The sequence below is a fragment of the Dasypus novemcinctus genome, chromosome 2, assembly GCF_030445035.2.
Source record: "Dasypus novemcinctus isolate mDasNov1 chromosome 2, mDasNov1.1.hap2, whole genome shotgun sequence".
Lineage (NCBI taxonomy): Eukaryota > Metazoa > Chordata > Mammalia > Cingulata > Dasypodidae > Dasypus > Dasypus novemcinctus.
Window position 1 is genome coordinate 135,873,403 of NC_080674.1, and position 20,521 is coordinate 135,893,923.

General features: G+C 38.6%; 1 protein-coding gene across 1 annotated transcript; it reads left to right on the top strand.

The window, feature by feature from the left end:
• The first annotated feature begins 670 nt into the window (after positions 1–670).
• ISOC1 (isochorismatase domain containing 1) lies at positions 671–19,062 on the top strand. Its single transcript, XM_004462168.4, has 5 exons — positions 671–1,097; positions 9,254–9,373; positions 9,481–9,684; positions 11,468–11,584; positions 16,319–19,062. Exons 1-5 carry the CDS (start codon positions 789–791, stop codon positions 16,463–16,465), a joined length of 897 nt encoding a protein of 298 aa, XP_004462225.1. The 5' UTR covers positions 671–788; the 3' UTR covers positions 16,466–19,062.
• The last annotated feature ends 1,459 nt before the right edge of the window (positions 19,063–20,521 follow it).

Consider the following 20,521-nt stretch of genomic DNA (forward strand, 5'->3'; position numbering starts at 1 on the left):
CACTTCCCAATCCAAGTCTTCCCGGAAATTAGAATGTGATAAAGGAGGCCAAGATCTCAAATCCATTACTACAGGTATTGTGTTCCATGGGACCAAAGAATTCGAAATTCTGAGCTTCAGATGTCCTTTATAACGAAGCATTAAAGTCTACTGCTTTTCTAAGGATACGTAGTCCTGTTGGTTTCAAATATCGCTGTCATCCTCGAAAAGGACTGCATGCGGAAACGGTCCCACACTGCCTTTGCATAAAGCCAACAGGTAAGGCGCCCCAGCAGATTCGTCCTGGCAGCCCTATGCTTCCAAGTACAGCCCAAAGCTCCCCGAGAACACCGCTGGTGCGAAGGCAGGAGGTGGAGGCGATGAGCACGCCACAAACCCCTCGGTGGACTGCAACAACGGGTAAGAAAAACAGGGGCAGCCGGGGCAGGTCACGCGTCTGCGAAGCGTCCGGGCTGGAGCTGCGAAGCGCTCTGCTGCTAGTACTGCGGGGCACAGGAGGGAACAGCACGCCGGGACCCGCGGCGGCGCCGCTGGGAAGGTTGGAGGGGGCGGTCTGCGGCGGCGAGCGCAGGCTCCCAAGCGCACGCCAGCCCCACCGCCCACCCTGCCCCAGCGGCCCGCCCTCTACCGGGGCGGAGAGCCCGGCGCGCCCGCCGCGGCCCGAAGGACCCGCCCCTCCGCCTTCCGGAGCCTGCAGGCAGGCGGGCGGCGCGAGCAGGCGGGGCTGTGGCGGCCGGCTGTGTGTACGTGCCTCGGCGGCCTCGGAGCTCGCAGACGCTCGAGGGAACATGGCGGCGGCGGAGCCGGTAGTCCCGGCGCTCGCTAACAGCGGGGGCGTGGGTGCGGGGACGCCGTCGGGCACCGTCCCGGTACTCTTCTGCTTCTCGGTCTTCGCGCGGCCCTCGTCTGTCCCTCACGGCGCGGGCTACGAGCTGCTTATCCAGAAGTTCCTCAGCCTGTACGGCGACCAGATCGACATGCACCGCAAATTCGTGGTGCAGCTCTTCGCGGAGGAGTGGGGCCAGTACGTTGACCTGCCCAAGGGCTTCGCGGTGAGCGAGCGCTGCAAGGTGCGCCTCGTGCCGCTGCAGATCCAGGTGGGTCCCGCGGGAGAGCCGCGCGCGCGGCTGCTCCTCCGCGTCCCCGTGCGGTCCCCGCCCCCGCCGCGCTCCTCAGGTGCCCCGCGGGCGCCGAGCGCCTGGCCCCGAGCGCCGCGTGGGGGTTAGGAGAGCCGCGCCGTTTTCGCAAGCTTCAGGGCCGGCTCGGAGAGTGCGACTGTCCGAAGGTGACTGTCACCCGCTGAACCCTGTCTGGGCGGGGGCCTCCCAGCTGCTCGCGGCGCCAGCGTGTGTCACCCTCCCGCTTCGGCTTTGGGTGCCTGGAGCAGGGCGCAGCTTTCTGTGTAGCTAAGGATCGTGCAATAGCCAGGTTTTTATTTCGGGGTGATAGGTGATGGCAGAACGAGGGAATTAAGAGATCGTGAGTAGTATTAGCCTTAGCGTTTGTTCCCCGGAGTTGTGTTAACCACTTGCGGAAACAAACTTTAGGAGTCAGACCTTTTCTCCTCTCCAGCTCTCAGGTCCTTGAACTAAAACCTCCCCTAACCTTAAAGTGAAGTAATTTGCTCAGCTTCATCGTAGGAAATGTAACCCGAATCTATTGATTGTATGTATAACCTACCCTGAAAAAGTCATCAACTCCACGACTGTAAGACCGAACTTAAGCTAGAGCATGATTTCTTGATCATGCTGACCGAGAAAGTAGTTATGCCTGAGGATTATTTAACAGTTTTTTTTTTGTTTTATTTAATAGCTGTGCTGTAGTACTACGCATGCCAGATACTCTGTCCTCCTCCTATGTTAAGAGAATTCAAGGGAATATTTATATTTTTGAGAGGAAAATAGATAAGGTAATTTGGGTACAACAATTTCTTTCTCTTTACTTGAGAAACTGATAAACCTTTTCTTTGGAAGACCAAACTAAAATATGGGATTCAGGGTTTGAAGGGATTTTCATACCCAAGTGTCAATTTTCTGAGGACTATTACCTGCTTTTTTTCAGCTATAGTCTGAAGAATTGGTTGTGTTTCCTATCATCCAGCATTCAAGCCAGAAGCATTCAAAGCAGATAACTAGCCTGGATAAAGTTCCTATGTTCAGAGGACAAAGGCAGTGGGATTTGCCTCACCCCTGGAAAGACTAAAGGGAGGCAGAATGATTGTGATAACCCAGAATTTGCTCTGCTGCTCATATGGAGAATTGCAGTTCTTAGGTGCCTACCACTTTCCATTTTTTGTCCTCAAGAATTTTTATAGCTGACACCTCGGCAGCCTTCCTTTGTCAGTCAGTTTAGATTGTGTCAAAATATCCAGAGAGTTGGATGCACCTTTGACAAATCCACTTACAGAGGCATGATCCCAAGAAGGTGGTGAAGCTGCTATACTCAAGATGCCATCTTCTTTGTGAAGCATTTCCTGTTATGGTTGAAAGGGAGGGTGGGCAGTGTGTACCAATGGCAGTGCAGTGCAAGACTACCCACACCCCTGGGGTTTTGTTTTTTTTTTAAGATAGTATTTTTATTTTTAAAATTTACTTTCAAGGCAGTAGGTTGCAAGGCCTTGGTCTGATAACTCTTTAATGAACATTCTGGATGTTAATAAGGTAAATATATGCCTAAAATATCTTATACATTCTCAAAAGGCATTCTATACTGCAGGTCACTTGTTGCTTTTGAAATATTTTCCTTGGTATTGGAGAAAATGTATACTTAATTTTTGTGGTGATGTGTAAAATAATTATAATAGTAGCATTACTCTGTTCCATCTTTTCAAAACTATAATTGTTTTCTCAGTAAATATTCTAGGTATTCTTGTAATACTTTATATATTTTAAAGTATTCAAAAATATTTTCTTTTTATATTATCTCATTTTAGTAATCATTGTACTTTTTCTTCAGTCAAGTTGCTCACCTAACTTAAAAATGTCAATCTTGATCTGACTCAAATGATGAGGAGACTAAGAAAGGAAAGGTATTTCTTATCAAGCCACTATGTTTTTGGGAAACCCAGATGTATAATCTCAGAGACATGGACATATAGTTAGAAGAGACCATAGAGTTCATTCTGCAAACACTTGAGTGGCACAACGGATGCTGACATGGCTAAGATCCAATTGTTCCTCATCTAAAAATATAATTATACCTCTTTCATTTTTCAGAAGGGAAGAGCATAGAGGTAAAGAGGTTAGGAGATTGTCCAGGTTTACACGGCTATGCAGTGGTAGATCTCATTTATCGCGGACCATAGCATTTATGTTTTCTTTTGGGGCTTAATGAGAATATGGAGCAGTTTGGGAAACAAGCCATAAAATAATATTGTGGTTGTAGCATTATTTATCTTGGTATTGTTCACTGATCTTTGGAATAGATGGCCTGTCTATTCCAGGAAGACCTGACGAGGTCCGTCAGTGAGACAGGGTCGGCGTGCAAGGTTTGACAACATGTAATCTGCTGCATAAATAGTGTGACTTTTTATTTCTCTAGACAGAGGCCCTGGAGCCTCCATGGCCAGGCACACATACTATATATGCTAGACTTTATTCTTAGTATGTATTCAGGTCTGTTTGCTTTCATGCTTGTTATGACTGTTATTGCTAGTTGACCTTGTGAACACAGTGGTAGCTTGTGCTGTGCAGTCTGCACCTGTGGTTGGTTAGCAGTTCAATGGGAACTGATCTTTAAGACCCTCATTGCTGTTATTAGGTTGTGGTAATTTTTTAGTGTCTTCTTTTTTAAAATATTCTGTCAAAGCGACTGAATGTCTGCTGACAGCTCAGGTAGCCGAAGACAGCGCTCATGTTTCATGCATGGTTTATGTGTCTGCTGCTTTGTCAGAATGCTTGAAGTCTGATGAATTTTGAGACACAGGGGAGGTTATGTAAATGAGAGGATTATGTGTTGGGAATTTAGGTAATTTTTATGACTTACACATTTTAATTTTTAAATGATGTTTCCCAAGTGTTAACTAATAGAAACATTTAATCCAGGAAAGTAATGTGCATTTGATATTATACCACCACTGATGTGTTTTCCAGCCTTTCACCAGGGAAGGAAGAGCCCAAGTGGAAGAGAGGAGGAAATAGACACTGTGAGAAGGATGTCAGGGAGAGGTTTTGCTTCTTTAGATATGAGGAATGCGTTTGGCAGCTTCACGTGGGCAGAAGAGAAGGGCTTTCCTGGTAATAGACACTGTGAGAAGGATGTCAGTGAGGGGTTTTGCTTCTTTAGATAGGAGGAATGTCTTTGGCGGCTTCAAGTGGGCAGAAGAGAAGGGCTTTCCTGGAAGGTTATTTTGACCTTTTCCTGAGGTGGTAAATTGGGGTTGGAGTCAACTCCAGCCTTTATTTTCTTGAAGTTTTAATTTATTTTTAAATAGAGCCATGGACATCTTCTACCTAGAAAAGGCCTTAGAATTCCTCATGTGAAAGGAGAAAAGGCAGGATTTGGAAAGAAAGGAATCTGTTCCTCCTTTAGTCTGCTAGTCAGAAGTTGGTGATTTTTGATTACAAGACCTTTATTGCAAGAGCATGGCAGGAAGAACAAGTCTATGAACTAATTAACGCTCAGAAACTGAGTGGAGAAATAGGCAGGATGTATTCATCCAGCTGTCTCTCTTGGGGGAGGGGCAGTGGCAGGGGTCCTGAGAGGAAGCCACTCCATCCTGAGACTGTGGTATTGTTTCCTCTTCATTGGTTTGGTGGGCGTGTGTATGTCACATTTAATTTAACATTCCAGATTAATGCCCAAAGCATTATATACTCTTCCCCTACCAGTAAAAAAATCAAAATAAAAAATAGAAAAACACTGTGTTTGAATGGGAGCTATGATCTTTATTTGGAAATGTTTTTCTTTCATTTTGTTTACCAAGGGGAATACTGATTACTTCCTTCTGTAGACTCAGTTGTCACTATGCTTCTGGGTTCTGTCCAACTTCACTTTTGTCTCAATCTGAGGTACAATCTTAAGAAATTCCTCAGTCTTCAGCTCTGAGGTTGGTGGAGACAGCACCAACTCCTCTTTCGGGGAGTTAGAAAACTCATACTTTAACTGATAAGCTAGAGTTGAGTATTATGCCATTGATATCAATGTTATATAACAATAGTGATATGTTGGAAAGATAAGAACAGGGTAAATATTCTTTTGTAGACTAAATTAAAAAGCCCAAAACCTGGTTTGCCAGGATCTGATCATAGAATGCTAAGTCTTTTGGTGACTTCTGGAAATCCATTTTATTATTCATTTCTTAATTTTTTAGATTATGTTAACATGGCATGTTTGGCAGTATTAGTATTTCTCTCTCCCTATTTCTGTATTTCTTAAGGGATTTTGATAGTAGATGGTATTTTAACCGCATTTTAAAATACATGATTGGCTTTAGTGTGTAGAGTATGTTTCACGTGAGAGGAATATCACAATAACTTAAGACAACATTTATTGACTGAGTTCCATGTAGCTCATTTATTCCTAGAAAAAACTTTATTTTTTCTGGCTATTTTACAGATGAGGAAACTATAATTTGGAGGTGTTAAATGATTTGCCCAGATTCATATAGTTGGAAATACTAAAATTGACTTGGATTCAGATTCTGATGCCCACTAGGCTGTGCTCTATAGGGATTCATGTGATCTGGGGGATTCGCATCACAGACCTCTGTCTTGTCTGACCGTCTTTTGGAGCAAGGCCTTACTATAGCTGTGGTAATCATGTTTCCTTGGAAACATTTCAAAGTGAAGTAATGATACGGTGAGCCCCTTCCAGTCTGTATCCCCTGCAGATTATGCCTGCCCATTTTGTATCTTCTAGAATTTTGAAAAGAGATCAGATTTACAATTCCAAACTCTTCATCATCATTAAAGATATACAGACTACTCACCTTGTATTACTTTTACAGAGTCAGCATAACCAGACATCACTAAGCTAGGCCAGCCAGCTGCATTTTGCCTGTCCTGAGTAACCAAGGGAACTGAGCAAGGGCAGGGCAGATTCCTTGCAGATCCAGCAGTCATTGTTGGAAGATGGTTTATAGTGCCAAGTGGTAGTGAGAGTGAATAGATACTGTCATGATGATGATAATGGAACTTGGTATGAAAACAAGTCTTGAGTATGAAACCTAAGGTCACATTGCAGCTGTGATACTTCTTAAGAAAGCAGACACAAAAATTATACGTGAATTCAGTCTTTTAAATGCTTGATTTAAGAAGCCATTGGCTGTGATCAAGTTTTTACACTTAATTTATAAATATTAGATTTATAAATTATGCATACATGAATGTATGGGAATATACATAGATATATAATGGTAGTTACATATACATACACATATATGTGATTTCTTTATGCCTCTTTAATATGCTGTGGTCTATAATTGCTACAGTTTTACTTCTGATGATATTTGAACAAGTTCACATTTAATTTGCTGTGGAAGGATTACCTATCTTACAATTGAAACATATAACTGACTACTGGTAATATTTTTAGTTATCCACAGGGTTTTAGTTTTAATGAGCAGATTGGAATTCATGTGAATTTAGGGAGAGGAGTGGTTTGACATGGTTAGAGTTTTTTGGTTTGTTGTTGGTATCCAAGAAGCTTCCTTTTAGGTTTGGAGAATGGCGTTATTCATAAGGTATTTCTCTTCTGTCCAAAGACACAAGCCATGTTTTAAACAAATTTGCATAAACTTTTAAATTTAGAATAATTTTTTATTTACAGTGAAGTTGAAAAGATAGCACAGAGGGTTCCCTTATACTGCTAACTTGGTTTCCCCTTTTGTTACCATCGTACATTACTATGCTACATTTGTCCCATCTCAGGAATCATACTCTTGCTCTTGTACATTACTGTTAACTGAACTCCACACTTTATTTGGATTTCACTAGGTTTTCTCAGTTTCCTTTTTCTGTTACAGGATCCATTCCAGAATACCACACTACTGCTTTTAGTCATCATGTCTCTAGGCTCCGCTGGACTGTGACAGTTCCTCAGACTTTTCTGGTTTTGATGACTTTGATAGTTTTGAGGTTTCCTAGTCAGATATTTTAGTAGAAGGCCCTCGATTTTGCTTTGTTGGATGTTTTCTTGCAGCTAGCCTGGGTTGTGAGGTTTTGAGAGGAAGCCTGTGGAGGTCATTCTCATCACACCACGTCAGGGGTACATACTGTTAGCATGACATCACCGATGAGGTTAACCTCGATGACCTGGCTGAGGTTGTGTTTGCCAGGTTTCTCCACTGCAGAGCTGTTCCTCCCCTCCAGCCCCCTTTCCATACTCCTCTGTTTTTAGGAAGCAAGGGAGAATATCTACATAATGTAGGGGATTTTTAATTCACTACATTATAGCCAGTTATCTTACATAAAAATATGCCTTGCCACTGTATTCTCTATGGCTTCTTTCTTCATTTGCTGAAAGTTTATAGATGATTGGTTTAGAAAGGTTTCACTATCTGCTGAAGATTCAGGGCTGCATTTGCTAACTTCCTCAATCAGTGTCTAATATAACATATATCTGATATGGGGGTCCCCCCTAGAGCAGGATACCTAACAGCTGAAGTGTAAGAACCCCTGGAGACACCCCATTTTTCTGGATATTCAAGATTTCTGGGTAGGTAAGAATTTATTCCTTCAGATATACCAACTTAGAAATATTTTGGCCACTTTGTATTGTAGTCCTTCTGAAATGCGATTTAATTTAACATTTTCTTAATGAGGGTGCTGGAGTGGCAATGCTCTCTGTTTATAAATTATATATGGCTTCTTACACCTTTGCTAGGGAGATTAAAAATGCTAGTCAGGGTCCTTCTGAATAGGACATAGATAAGATAAAATGCAAGCCAATTAGAATAGTCTTACCATTATTAAGGTAACTTTTTTATTTTCAGTGTTTCAATTAAGTCAGGTAATTGTTTCTTGAGCATATGTCTTGTGCACAGATACCAACAAGAGAACAGGATAGGTAGGCGGCAGGGCCACCACCAAGTATTCAGGACATTTTCCTCCAGAAAATTATTAATAATTATTATCTGTGGGGTCTTTGGGGAGAGCAGAACAGGATATTAGAGAGGACAGTTTTGGGGGCCGGCTGTAAGAGCAGTGGTATGAGTTCATTCAGGACCAGAATGTATCCTCTGCAGAGCTCTCTGCCATTGGAGAATTATGGAAAAAAGGACCACGGACTTTTAAGAATCCAGTGAGCTTAAGTTCTTGTATTTAACAGTGATTTTTGCTCTTTGGTAGAGTTATATTGGGCCCAAGTATTTACAGTAGACCAACTACCAGTTAATATGAGGTTTGGTAATCCAGTATCCATTTTTCATCTTATTTCATTGACTTTCCTAATTGTGAAAATGTGTTTAAGAATGCGAACATCATACTTATGTCTGTTTCTCCCCTCAGCAAGGGCAGTTCATTAAACAGTGGGAATATGCTTGGCATTATTTCATTGTTTTTGTTTTTTACTTTTTAACTCTAAAAAGTTATGCTTGAGAATAACATTTTACACTTCTCTCTTTATGAGAGCAATAATTCTTGATTTTTTCTGAATTAGCTTCTACCTGTTCTTTAGTCTTTATGTTCCATAGTCTGCCACATCTTATTTTAAATTTCACTCTTTGTACTTTTTAAGCTACTGCATCTTCAAGCTTTTTACTGTTGTAATTTTTTTCTGATTATAAAAGTAATACATGCTTTTTAAATAAGTTTTGGAAAATATAAGATAAAAAGAAAAATTTGCCAGCAATTGTACTACTATTATATAACCACCATTAAGATTTTCATCTTTGCTTCTACTTTTTTGCCCACATTTTCATGTGATTAAAATGCTGTTGGACTGTGGTCTGTTTTTTCATTTACATTATGTGTACTTCTGCTTTTATATTATAAACTTTTTAAAAACATATGCATTTATTATTTTAATTGGCCAAAATATTTTGTCACATGAGTATATTAAAATTTGTGAAACCATTTCTTTATTATTGGCCTTTGGTTTATTTTAATTTTTTACTCTTAAAAGCAATGCAGTGAACAGCCTTGTGGATAATTTTTTTTCCCTTGTAATTCAAATAATTTCTTTCAGATAAGCATTGTAGAAATTGACTTCTTGGGTCAAATAGTTAGCACATTCTTCTTTCTTATTGACCTATGCTGAAAATAAATGTCATTTATAACAGGTGCTAAATCTTTCCTTTTTCTTTTTTCCTCAGCTCACTACCCTGGGAAATCTTACACCTTCAAGCACTGTGTTTTTCTGCTGTGATATGCAGGAAAGGTTCCGGCCAGCCATCAAGTATTTTGGGGATATTATTAGTGTGGGACAAAGATTGGTATGTCTGTATGTTTTTTCAGTTTGCTGGCACATGATGTACATTCATATATATATATTTACACGTATGTATGTGGCTAATTGTTGCCCTGTTTGGTATTTTTGCAGTTGCAAGGAGCCCGGATTTTAGGAATTCCAGTTATTGTAACAGAACAGTACCCTAAAGGTCTTGGAAGTACTGTTCAAGAAATTGATTTAACTGGTGTAAAACTGGTACTTCCAAAGACCAAATTTTCAATGGTATTACCAGAAGTAGAAGCAGCATTAGCAGAGATTCCTGGAGTCAGAAGTGTTGTGTTATTTGGAGTAGAAGTAAGTACTTACCATATATTGCACATAATACTATTTATAGAAGACTAGATATATTTCCAGAATGTAATTTTATATCTAGAGTACCATTTAGATATTTTTGGTGACAGTTTTTGTCACACTGATCTTAACACTGTATGTCTATTAACTCAATGAATCCTCACAACAGTCCTATAAATTAAGTATTACTCTCCCCATTTTATGGATGAGGAAGCTAAAGCACAGAGATTCTGTGTGACTTGTCCAAGATCATATAGGTAGTAAAAGACAAAACTGGATCTGAATCCAGGTTGATTGATTTCTCAGGCCTGTGTTTTCATCATTATATAACAACTATTTTTGGAACCCATTTTCACCAGAGACCTTATTTTTATTTATGTGTTGTGTGATTTTGCTTTTGTCTGTAATTTTATTCTAGAACACTTTAGTAACCATGTAGTTTATTGCTCTTCAAACTTGAATCATGTACATACCTTTTTTAGTTTTTTTAGAAGGTACTAGGAATTGAACCCAGGACCTTGTACATGGGAAGCAGGCACTCAGTCACTGAGCTACATCTGCTCCCCAGTGAGAGTTGGCTTTTGTCCTTTGTTTGTTTTGATTTTTTAGGAGGTACTGGGGATCAAACCCAGGACCTCGTACATGGGAAGGAAATGCTTGACCACTTGCGCTACATCCACTCCCCTGTACGTACCCTTTTAAAGGTAAAAATATCCTATGGATTCCTAATGTTGATTTAAGTGGATTTTGTGTTGATTTTCTGAACAGGTACATACAATATAGGTTTTCGTTCATAGCTTTTAAATATTAACAAAACTATAAAAAACATGAACTCAAAATGACAATATTAATTTAATATATCTATACTCTTTGAATACAGTTTATAGTTGTAGGTTTTAATGACAGAAAGATGTAATCTTAGGTTTAGATGTATATTAAATCTGTATTTTGACTTGAATCATGAAATACCAAATGTTGATGACTTTTATCCTTTTTTTGCTTGTTAATCATAATTAGACCTCAGGCTTAATCAGAGTTATCTTTGAGCAGTCCTTTCCTCCAATGCTAATTTCAGTGCAGTATCAGTTGATGAAGCTCCAGAGCTCTCTTGTCATGTGAAAATAAAGAGGGCATTATGGCATTATTGCTTGTAATCATTGGTTGTATAATCTGGTTATTGCTGGAGCTTGTTTTTATTCTATATTCTCTGCTAGTAAGTTGTTGTAAGTTAGCACTTACTACAATGATGGAATCTGTAAAATACATTTTCTGGTGATGTAACTGGGTGTTTTTTGCCTATGTCACAAGTTATTTTTAGTTTGGCCTACCTTTACTACTGGGTGCCTTGAAATGACTCAGGTTTCCCACTTTCTCAATATGCGGTGTTGCAAAAATGATTATTTGTGTGAGGCACTTGGCATGAATATGGAAATAAACACAGATGCAAGTGGTACCAAAACTGATTGGTAGCATTCCACTATAATGAAGGCCATCCAGGTGACGCAGATGAAAATCTATTAAAAATTTTTTACAGAGCTCTATGAATGTGTCCAAATTTCCTAGTATGAGAAACATTGATGTCCAATTCCTGCTTTTAGAAAGGAGTAAACAAAGCCAGAGACTCTGGTTTATGTTCAAGGTCACCTAGTTAAAACTAGGCAAAACTAGGTCTAAATCAACGTCTTTAGGCTTGTAGTGTTCTTTCTGTTTTACCATGTTATTGTACATTTATAAAATAATTTTGGTTTTCCATGTTAGTACATACGATATTTTACTTTCCTACTAGACTCATGTGTGCATCCAGCAAACTGCTCTGGAGCTAGTTGGCCGTGGTATTGAGGTTCATATTGTTGCTGATGCCACCTCATCGAGAAGCATGATGGACAGGATGTTTGCGCTTGAGGTAATTGTTCTACATTAAAACAAGCTATTCCTCAGAATTTTTAAATAAATTTGAATATTGTTGAATATTAAACAACTATAAAAATTTACCTCTTAAATTTGAGCTCAGTCTGACAATTCCGGAGACTCGACTGTGCATTGACTGAACTTTGGAGTTTAATGGCATACCTACTTTATATCTTTTATATTCCACAGATATCTAGTAAAGCCAAATGCTCATGCCTTTTTAAAAAAAAAAAATTCTTTATAGTGAATTTAAAATATTCAAAGAGGTCTAGTCCAAACTTTTTCAAGATTTGCAAATTAAAAACAGCTTAACTGAGTTTCAGTCAGCCAAGATCTAGCAAAACTCAGGGCATATTGGGGCTGAGCGTGGTTTAACCTTATGTTAGGTTACCTCAGACTTGAATTTCTGAGGATGGGAGGTATGTTGCTGACTGTGGACACCACTCACAGTGTTTCATGGCTCTCCGGCAATAGTGGGTCAGGATATTCCAGAGTCAGGGAGTAAGAGTTCTTTGTCATCATCACATCACATAATAACAGTCTTAAGCATTTTCTGTTCTAAGACTTTTGAAGACGAAACACCAAGAGGAAACTCTCACATAAGCCTTTGAAACAGCCACTCCACATTGTGGCTCTTTCTCTTTTTCACGTTTAATTCTCATTCTGTAATAATAATGTCAGAGTACCATATTTAATTGTTGAATTCTCTGATATAATCTGACTAAGAATGGGAAATAAAGATTTTTTGAGACTCTTCAGTGTTCCATGCACAAATTGACCTGTAAATTGTGTTCTCTTTGGCATTAATAAATCATCTCTTTAGCTTAAAGTGTTCTGTAGAGCAAATCAGAAAGGGTAAAGAGTAGTCAGAAAAAGAAAGAAGAGTAAGGAGCAATGGGGTAGGGCTAGTGCAGGTACATGTGGGTACCTGGCAACAGCAGTTATTTTAGGGCCCCAGTTACCCATTCCTTCTCTATTATTTCTTTTTCTTTTCTTTTTTTAGCAGGTACTGGGGGATTGAACCCAGGCCATGGGAAACAGTCACTTAACCACTGAGCTACATCCATTCCCCAGTGAGAGCTGGATTATTCATTTGTTTGTTTTTAGGAGTTACTGGGGATCGAACCTGGAACCTTGTACATAGGAAGCAAGTGCTCAACCACTTGAGCTACATCTTCTCCCCCCTTCTCTATTATTTCTAAAGCAGTGAGTCCTATTACTGGGATTACAAGTGGAAATAGTTTTTATTTATTTTGTTATACTGTTTTCAAGTCCATTTGAACTATTGGCTTCTCTAATAGTCAGGTATTAAGTTTTGTTCTTCTGATCTCAGCAGAGATCTTTAAGCTACTCTTCAGTCAAAGTTGATCACCTACCACTTTGCAAATTTCATAAGTAGCCTGAGTTTAAACACTTCCAGTGTGAGGTCTTCACTATCTCAGCAAGCAGCTCTTTTCACCTTTGGGTAACCTTTATTATGATACTGAGGTCCACAACTTGAAGCGTTTCCAACAAAGTAAAAAACTAAAAACATACAAATAGCAAAACAAAGCAAAAACTGTCCTTACTTGTAAAGAGATTTCAAGGACTTCTTATATAAGTTTCATAGATAAATCTTTATGGTATTTATCATGGGAAATTTTGATTGCTGGCAATTCTGTCTTCCCACAAGACTCAATAAAAACATGATCAGCTATTTACCATCTGAACCTAATTCTTGAAGAAGTAGCCTGTCATCTCAGTAATTAGGTGCTCATATGGGTTTGAATGCAGGTTCTGGTATATCATAATGTAGAACAAATTAATCTCTGCATGAGATTACCCATTGGTGTAATAGAAACAATAATAGCAATACATTATAGGATTTTGTGAGGATTAAATGACATAACTTAGTACAGTGCTTGATGCAGTAAATAAGCAGTAAACACTCAATGTTAGCCTCATGTTTATTTTTATTATTGTTGCTAGTATTTGCTGTTGTCTGCATGAGTTTTATCAAAAGTAGATAAAGCGATAACCTCCATGGGACCAGAGGACCAGGCCTAAGAAGCTCTGAGAAGGGAAGAAAAAGATCTATTTATTATCTGGGGGTGGATTTGGAAGGGCCTGGGGCAACCAGCATTTCCTGGGTGAAGATATTAAGGTTGAAAGGGAAAAAAATGGTGATGGGGGAAACCTGACATACTGACATAGTTCAATGTTTTGTTCTTAGTCTTACTTTGGTAGGGAATTGGTATAGTTGGTCCCAAGATAACTGGGAGAAATGTTGTTTTTCCTTTTATTATATGACCATGAAAGTTAAATAGCAACATAGGCTTCTCCCCTTCCTCTTTATTCCTTGGAATACAACTCTACGCAAGAAAATTCCTGAGGCTATCCATGTTGCCTGTTAAGATTCCTGTGTTAATAAGATTTATGGCTACCATTATTGAAATCTGCTGTGCCAGGATCTGTGGCGTGTGCTTTATTCAGCAAATGTGTTTTGAGCACCTGCCATGTTCAGTCATAGTTTCTTTCAACCAATAATTATAGAGTATATGTGGAATAAAATAGAATAAAACTCTCTCTAGAACTTGATGTCCTTGTGCTTTGTGCTTCTGGGAAGTTCTTAATACTGCTTGAAATTTAATGGGTTTATTCCTGTTCCGCCCCCCCCCCCACCCCAACCCCACAGGTTGCATGACTTTGTAATCTTGTGCTTTTAGGCATGTGGGTCAGGGCAACCTTTCTTTTCTTTTGGCCTGGTTGGGCTGGTTTTGCAAGTACAAGGTCAGAACTTTGGAAGCCTATTAAGAAGTGTACCCATGTACATTCAACAGTTAGTTTTAATTGCCTCTTTTTAGGCCAGTAAAGAAAGTGGGCTTGGGACCAGCATTGTATGCATCCTCATAGCTTAGGGGATGGGCAGAAACCTGCCTGGTATGTCTGGGAAAGCTTCTGCTATGCTCTTTCTGAGACCCTTCAGGCAGGGTCAGGGAACAAGCCTGCAGTCAAAATTGAGCCTCATCTCCCCACGCCTCAACCTGGGTTCTTGTAGATTATTTTTAAACCCAATCAATATTGGCCACAGACCAGTGTTAAAGCTAATTACTCTTGTGTAGGTTTTGGTTTGCTGGAATGTATTTCTGTGATGAGGTTGTTACACACTGAGCAGTGAGTGCCCCAGTGTGCCCGGCCATGGCCTCACTGGGGATTGTGGGGCCAGGCCGTGGTCATTAGAGCACTGGGGGGTGCTGGACATTTCCAGACAGCTTCTTCCTGGTGCTTAATTTCTTCCTTAGACCTGGGAACACGTTTTCTCTCTTTCCTGTCTCACTGAGGAACTAGAAAGATTAATGAGTTTTGACCTTTGTTTTTATACTTTAGAGTTTATAAAACACTTTTGCAGACATCTGAAGTCTGTGATTCAGATTTAGACTAAATCATTGAAAGTCCATTGATTCAGCAATGAGCAGGGAATTGTTTCCAGCCACCTCATCTTCCATGGTTCTTACAGTTGCTACCCCTTGGGATAATGTTTGCATGATTTCTCCCCAAGCACCTGATGACAAATATGTGCAGAGAACGACTCTCTAATCTCTACTACAGAATTCTCTTCTCTTTTCCCTCCTCCTCTCTTCTCACTTCCTCCTCTCCCCTCTCCCTTCTTATTATCTTCCCCCTCCCTCTTTTTCCTCCTCAGTTTCCTTGCCTACCCTGCCACCTCCTTGAAATTTCTGTCTTTAGTTCTCTATTATGATTCCACTGGAACAACTTGGCAAGGACATTCTTTAACCTGGCAGTGAAGCTTTATACAGCCTTAAATTTTATACTCTAGTTTAGTGATTCTAAAAAGTTTATGATGGTGGCAGTGGCGGTAGTTCAAGTATTACCTAGGGGCACATTTTTAAACACGAGGCTCTTTTTATTTTTAGTCACCAATCATTTCTAGACAGAGGAACTCTTACTTATGGGAATGTTCACATGCTGTCAGATGTTTGGGGCAGAAAAAAAATTGAGAATCATTGTTTTAATTCCTATAATAATTTTGATGCAGTTAAAATCTAGTTATATGAAATTGGATAATAAAATAGAAATCAATAGAAATTTTCTAGACAGTTACAAGTATATCCATAGCACAGCTAATGGAGCCTTATAAGTAACACCCATTAAAAAAACAAACAATTAAATGCCAAGCATAAAAGCACTCAACATCATAATATACATTATCTTATTTAAACTGCTAAGGTGGCTGATATGGAAGGAAGTGTCTTTTTATCTGAATAACAGACATAGGAATTTAAAAGTTTAATACATTTAGTAGTAAATGTATAGCAGCCCTTAGATGAGTGAATGAATGAGGGAGAGGTGAACTTCAAATTTACAAGTAGTGTTTAGGAAATAGAAATTAAAGGTTTTGAAATTTTCAGTAATGAGGGTATAGTTCACCCTATTCCTTTCCCTCTTGCCTTGATTATCCATCCTTCTGTCCTTGGCACATCTAAGTCATGATATTAGCTGCCTTTCCTTCTACTTGTTTCTAGAGCATTTTACTAATGTTGAGAATTATCACAGTGGACTTGTGGTATGGCTAATTTTGAGCTATGTCACCAACACTGAAATCAGTGGTATAGGTAAAGACCATAGTTTTAATAGGGAATACTAATTATTGTGTCCAAGCATACTTTTGTTGTTTTTAAGTGTTCTTTCTCATGCGTGCTTCTTGATTTCTGTTTATTTTTTCTTAAAGCGTCTTGCTCGGACTGGGATCATAGTAACCACAAGTGAGGCTGTTCTGCTGCAGCTGGTGGCTGATAAAGACCATCCAAAATTCAAGGAAGTTCAGAATCTAATTAAGGCGAGTGCTCCAGAATCCGGTCTGCTTTCCAAAGTATAGGACATTTGAAGGACTGGTTTGTTATTCACTATCAGGAAGGACAGGGCTGTAAGCCCAGACAAGGTCTTGTCTCTATTAGAAGTAAAGTATTAAGTCAAAAATTGGCTTCTTCTTTGCGACCCTTAGTAAAACTTAACCAGCTAGACCATTTGGGTACCAGCATTTAGTTAAAAATGTCAAAGGCTTCTGGTGCTGCTTACCTTCATTTTTGTTAATGTGCTTTTATTTATTTTTTAAAAAGTATACAATGGAGGTGCCTGTTTTGTTGACACCAGTCATAACTTTCTAAAGTGCATTACACTAGTGAAGTTTTAATTGTGTGCTTTAATGAAAAAAAAATGTACCGATAATGGTTTGGTGTTTATGCTTTTGTTAAACATACATTATGATGTTAATGTGGATCCAGTGCTTTTACTTTGTTCATTGAAATAGAATTATTGTGTGAGAAATTAAAAACAGAACTCTGATTATACCTCCTTCCCTCACAATCTTGACTTTCTGAGTGAGTTGCATTGATCTAGCCAAACCAAGTTGTGTTGAATAATTAATGTCTTTCTTGATGATGCTAATTTTCTTATTCTACTCACCATTACTAATTCTATATTAAAGTTCTTGTCTTTAGCTGGATCTTATACTTAGAAAGACTCATTGGGTCATTGCTTATTTTAATTTTATACATGAATGGAATATAATTAGTGAAGGGCTGTTTAACATTTTTGAAGTATGAGTTTAGCTGAATATCTTTCAACCATCTTGAATACATCTTCTAATATTCACAAGATTTAGCAAAGAGTAAAGGACAGGATAAAATGTAGTTTTAAAATGTCTGTATTCTATTTTATATTTTCTCTACTCTCCAAATACTGTTAATGCAAAAGCCATCAGAATTGATTTAGTATTATTAATTTTGTAGCTATTGCTACCCTTCAGTACATTTACTCTTTTCATTAAATACTTATTAGAGGGTTTTAAAACTTTTTTTCCAGAATATTATGTAAAATATGGAACATTGCTGTCTTTTCTATTAAAGTAATTAGAGAAAATGTATTATGTGAATGGAATTATTTTATCCCCCACAAGATGGCTCTAGAGCATTATTCCAGGAATTCTAATATATTTATTTAAAGGTAATAAAATTTTGAGATTTATAATTGTTCAACTCATGGGAATTTTCAAAAAAATCCTTTGCAGGTTGGGGAAGAGGGGGAATGGATATATTTGAAGGACCTTCATTATTTAAGAGTAGTAGAAATGTTTGCTTCCTTGGTCAATAGTAACAAATAACAACCTAGAGGTTTTGTGGGTGTGTTTAAAATTTTTTTCACCAAATTCACATGTCAAAAAGGAAGAATAAAAAATTTCTACACTTTTTAAAGTAGTTTTAAATAAATTTAACCTAATACTTCTCAAATTTTTATGTGAATACAAATCACCTGGGGATTTTGTTAAAATGCTGATTCTGATTCAGTAGGTCTGGGGTGTGGCCTGAGATTCTGTATTTCCAAGAAACTGCCAGTTGACACAAGTGCTGCTCAGAAGAGACAACGACTTTGATTAGCAAGGATTTAACCAACAACATTCTGTTTCCCTTGACTGCACCCAAGCCCTTCACATCTCAATGAAATACCACTGCAGTGAAGCCTTTTCCAAGTTGAAAACAACTCTGCAAGCTAGTATTAGTTTTCCATTGCTGCTATAGCAAGTTACCACAAATTTAGTGGTTTAAAGCAATGCAAATTTATCTTATGGTTCTTTTGGTTGGCTTCCTTTCTGGAGGCTCTTGGGGAGAATCTGTTTCCTTGCCTTTCCCAGATTCTAGAGTCCACTCACGTTCCTTGCCTAGTGAACCCCATTCCCCCCATTTCACAACCAGCAAAGTCAGCTTCAGTCCTTTCCATGTAACGACTATCTGACTCATTCTTCTGCCTCCCCCTTCCTCCTTTAAGAGCTCATGTGATTGCATTGGGCCCACCCAGATACTCTAGGCTAGTCTCTTTATTTTAAGGTCACATGATTAGCAACCTTAATTCCCCTTTTCCATATAATAGCATATTCACTGATCGTTCTGGGATTAGAATGTGGACATCTTTGAAGGCCGTATATGCATACCACAGACCCCTGCAATGTGATTTAGTATTTTATTTCTTTTTGTCATTTGTCATATTTCTATCTTTCCCATTACATTTTAATCTCATTTAAAGCAGGGCCTGTGCTTCTGTATTCATTCTGGAAACATTTTTCAAGAACCTATTAACTTTACACATTGTGCTTTTTGCTGGGGTTAAAAAGATTAGGAAACTTAAGGTCTGGCACAAAATCAGATATTTCATAACCTCTCAATAAATGTCAATTGAATTAAACTGTGTCAAAGGTCTAGGAATAATATGATTTTAAAATTCAGAATAGTATCATTGTGAATTTTGACTTCTCTTCCTTTTTTGTAGATCATGCCAAGTAAGGTGACAAGGCCTTATCATTACAGGAAAACTGAATTGTTTTAATACATTAAGCCTTGAAATTGGAAGTATGTATAATCTTGCAGGATAATGAAATTCTTTTAAATGATGTAAATAAAGAACTTGAGAATATAAGCAAAAGAATAGCCTAATGTATTGGATTGCTAAAGGGAATAGGAGCAAGATCAAAAAGCTTCATTTATTGAAATGCTAAGGTACCTGCAAAAATTTATCTAAAATTAAAAGTAGTAAAACTGATAACTTATTTCAACAAGGAAACCAAAGACTCTGTTACCTCTATTAAAGTATTACATTTCTATATGTTGGTGGAATATTTTCCCTTTTAAAAAGTTGGAATTTAGGTTAATATGACATTAGAGATGGGTGGAATGCTAAAGATCCTAATCTTGAAGGTCTGCTGCAGCTATAAAATTCTAAAATGGTTTTATTTTACACATGCAGCTAGTGAGTCCAAAGATAAATCCCTCTTCCAAAGTTATATAGGTAAATTGTACAGCAGGATGAGAACTAAAGATACTTAACTCCTTGTTCTTTACTTTCTTATATTAATTGATAATGCTAAAGATTATCAGAGGGAAAGGAAAAACAACCATAAAATGTATAAAAAAGATATGTTTTATAATCTGTAAAACAGTGTACTGTTTAATTAGGAAAGCTAATAGTTTTCACTCCCAAGTCCTAATGCTTTCATTTGCTTCAATCTTGAATCTAGTCTTACTTATTTCTTCCCTGATTGTTTTCTTTAAAAGCACATTTCCTAACTAATTGGGGGCATAACTGATGATATGAAAATTACTATTTTCATTGTCAAATGACTGCAAATAAATTTTCCCACATTATTAACTGATTTGTGCTTCCTCCATCTTCCATGAAGTTTTATTACTGTTTAACTTTTGATTAAAAAGATTTTTAAAAAATCAGTAGGCTACCATGTATCAACAACTTAGATCTGATTGAAATGGATCTTTGAAATAATTGGAATTGGCTTTTAGAATTATTTTGCTTTTCTTTAACTTTTAGCTTGTTCATCTGTTTTACTTATTGTGCTTGGTCAACAGACCATCTTAACCAAGAAAGTTATACTGAAAAGTGGATGTGGCTCAAGCAGTTGGGCTCCTGTCTACCATAGGCCCAGGGTTCAATACCCAGGGCCTCCTGGTGAAGGCAAGCTGGCCCATGCAGAGAGCTGGCCCATGTGGAGTGCTGGCCTGTGTGGAGTGCTGCCCCGCGCAGGAGTGCTACCCTACACAAGAGTGCTGGCCCATGCTGAGAGCTGGCACAGCAAGATGATGCAACAAGAAGAGACACAGAGGAGAGATAATAAGAGACACAGCAGACCAGGGAGCTGAGATGGTGTAAGAGATCGAGCACTTCTGTCCCACTCCAGAAGGTCCTAGGATCAGTTCCCAGAGCCACCTACTGAGAATACAAGCAGACACAGAACACAGAGGAGGGAGGGGGGAGAAATAAAACCTTAAAAAAAAAATATATATATATATTGTTAAGATAACCTTTACTTTTAGGTGAGAATAATATCCAAAATGGTGGTCCATTAAAAAGCCCTATTAATTCCTACTGA

Coding starts and splice junctions, on each gene's coding strand:
- ISOC1 (XM_004462168.4), top strand. CDS start 789: ATGGCGGCGGCGGAGCCGGTAGTCCCGGCGCTCGCTAACAGCGGGGGC. Junction 9,374..9,480: donor TTAGTGTGGGACAAAGATTG/GTATGTCTGTAT, acceptor GTATTTTTGCAG/TTGCAAGGAGCCCGGATTTT. Junction 9,685..11,467: donor TTGTGTTATTTGGAGTAGAA/GTAAGTACTTAC, acceptor CTTTCCTACTAG/ACTCATGTGTGCATCCAGCA.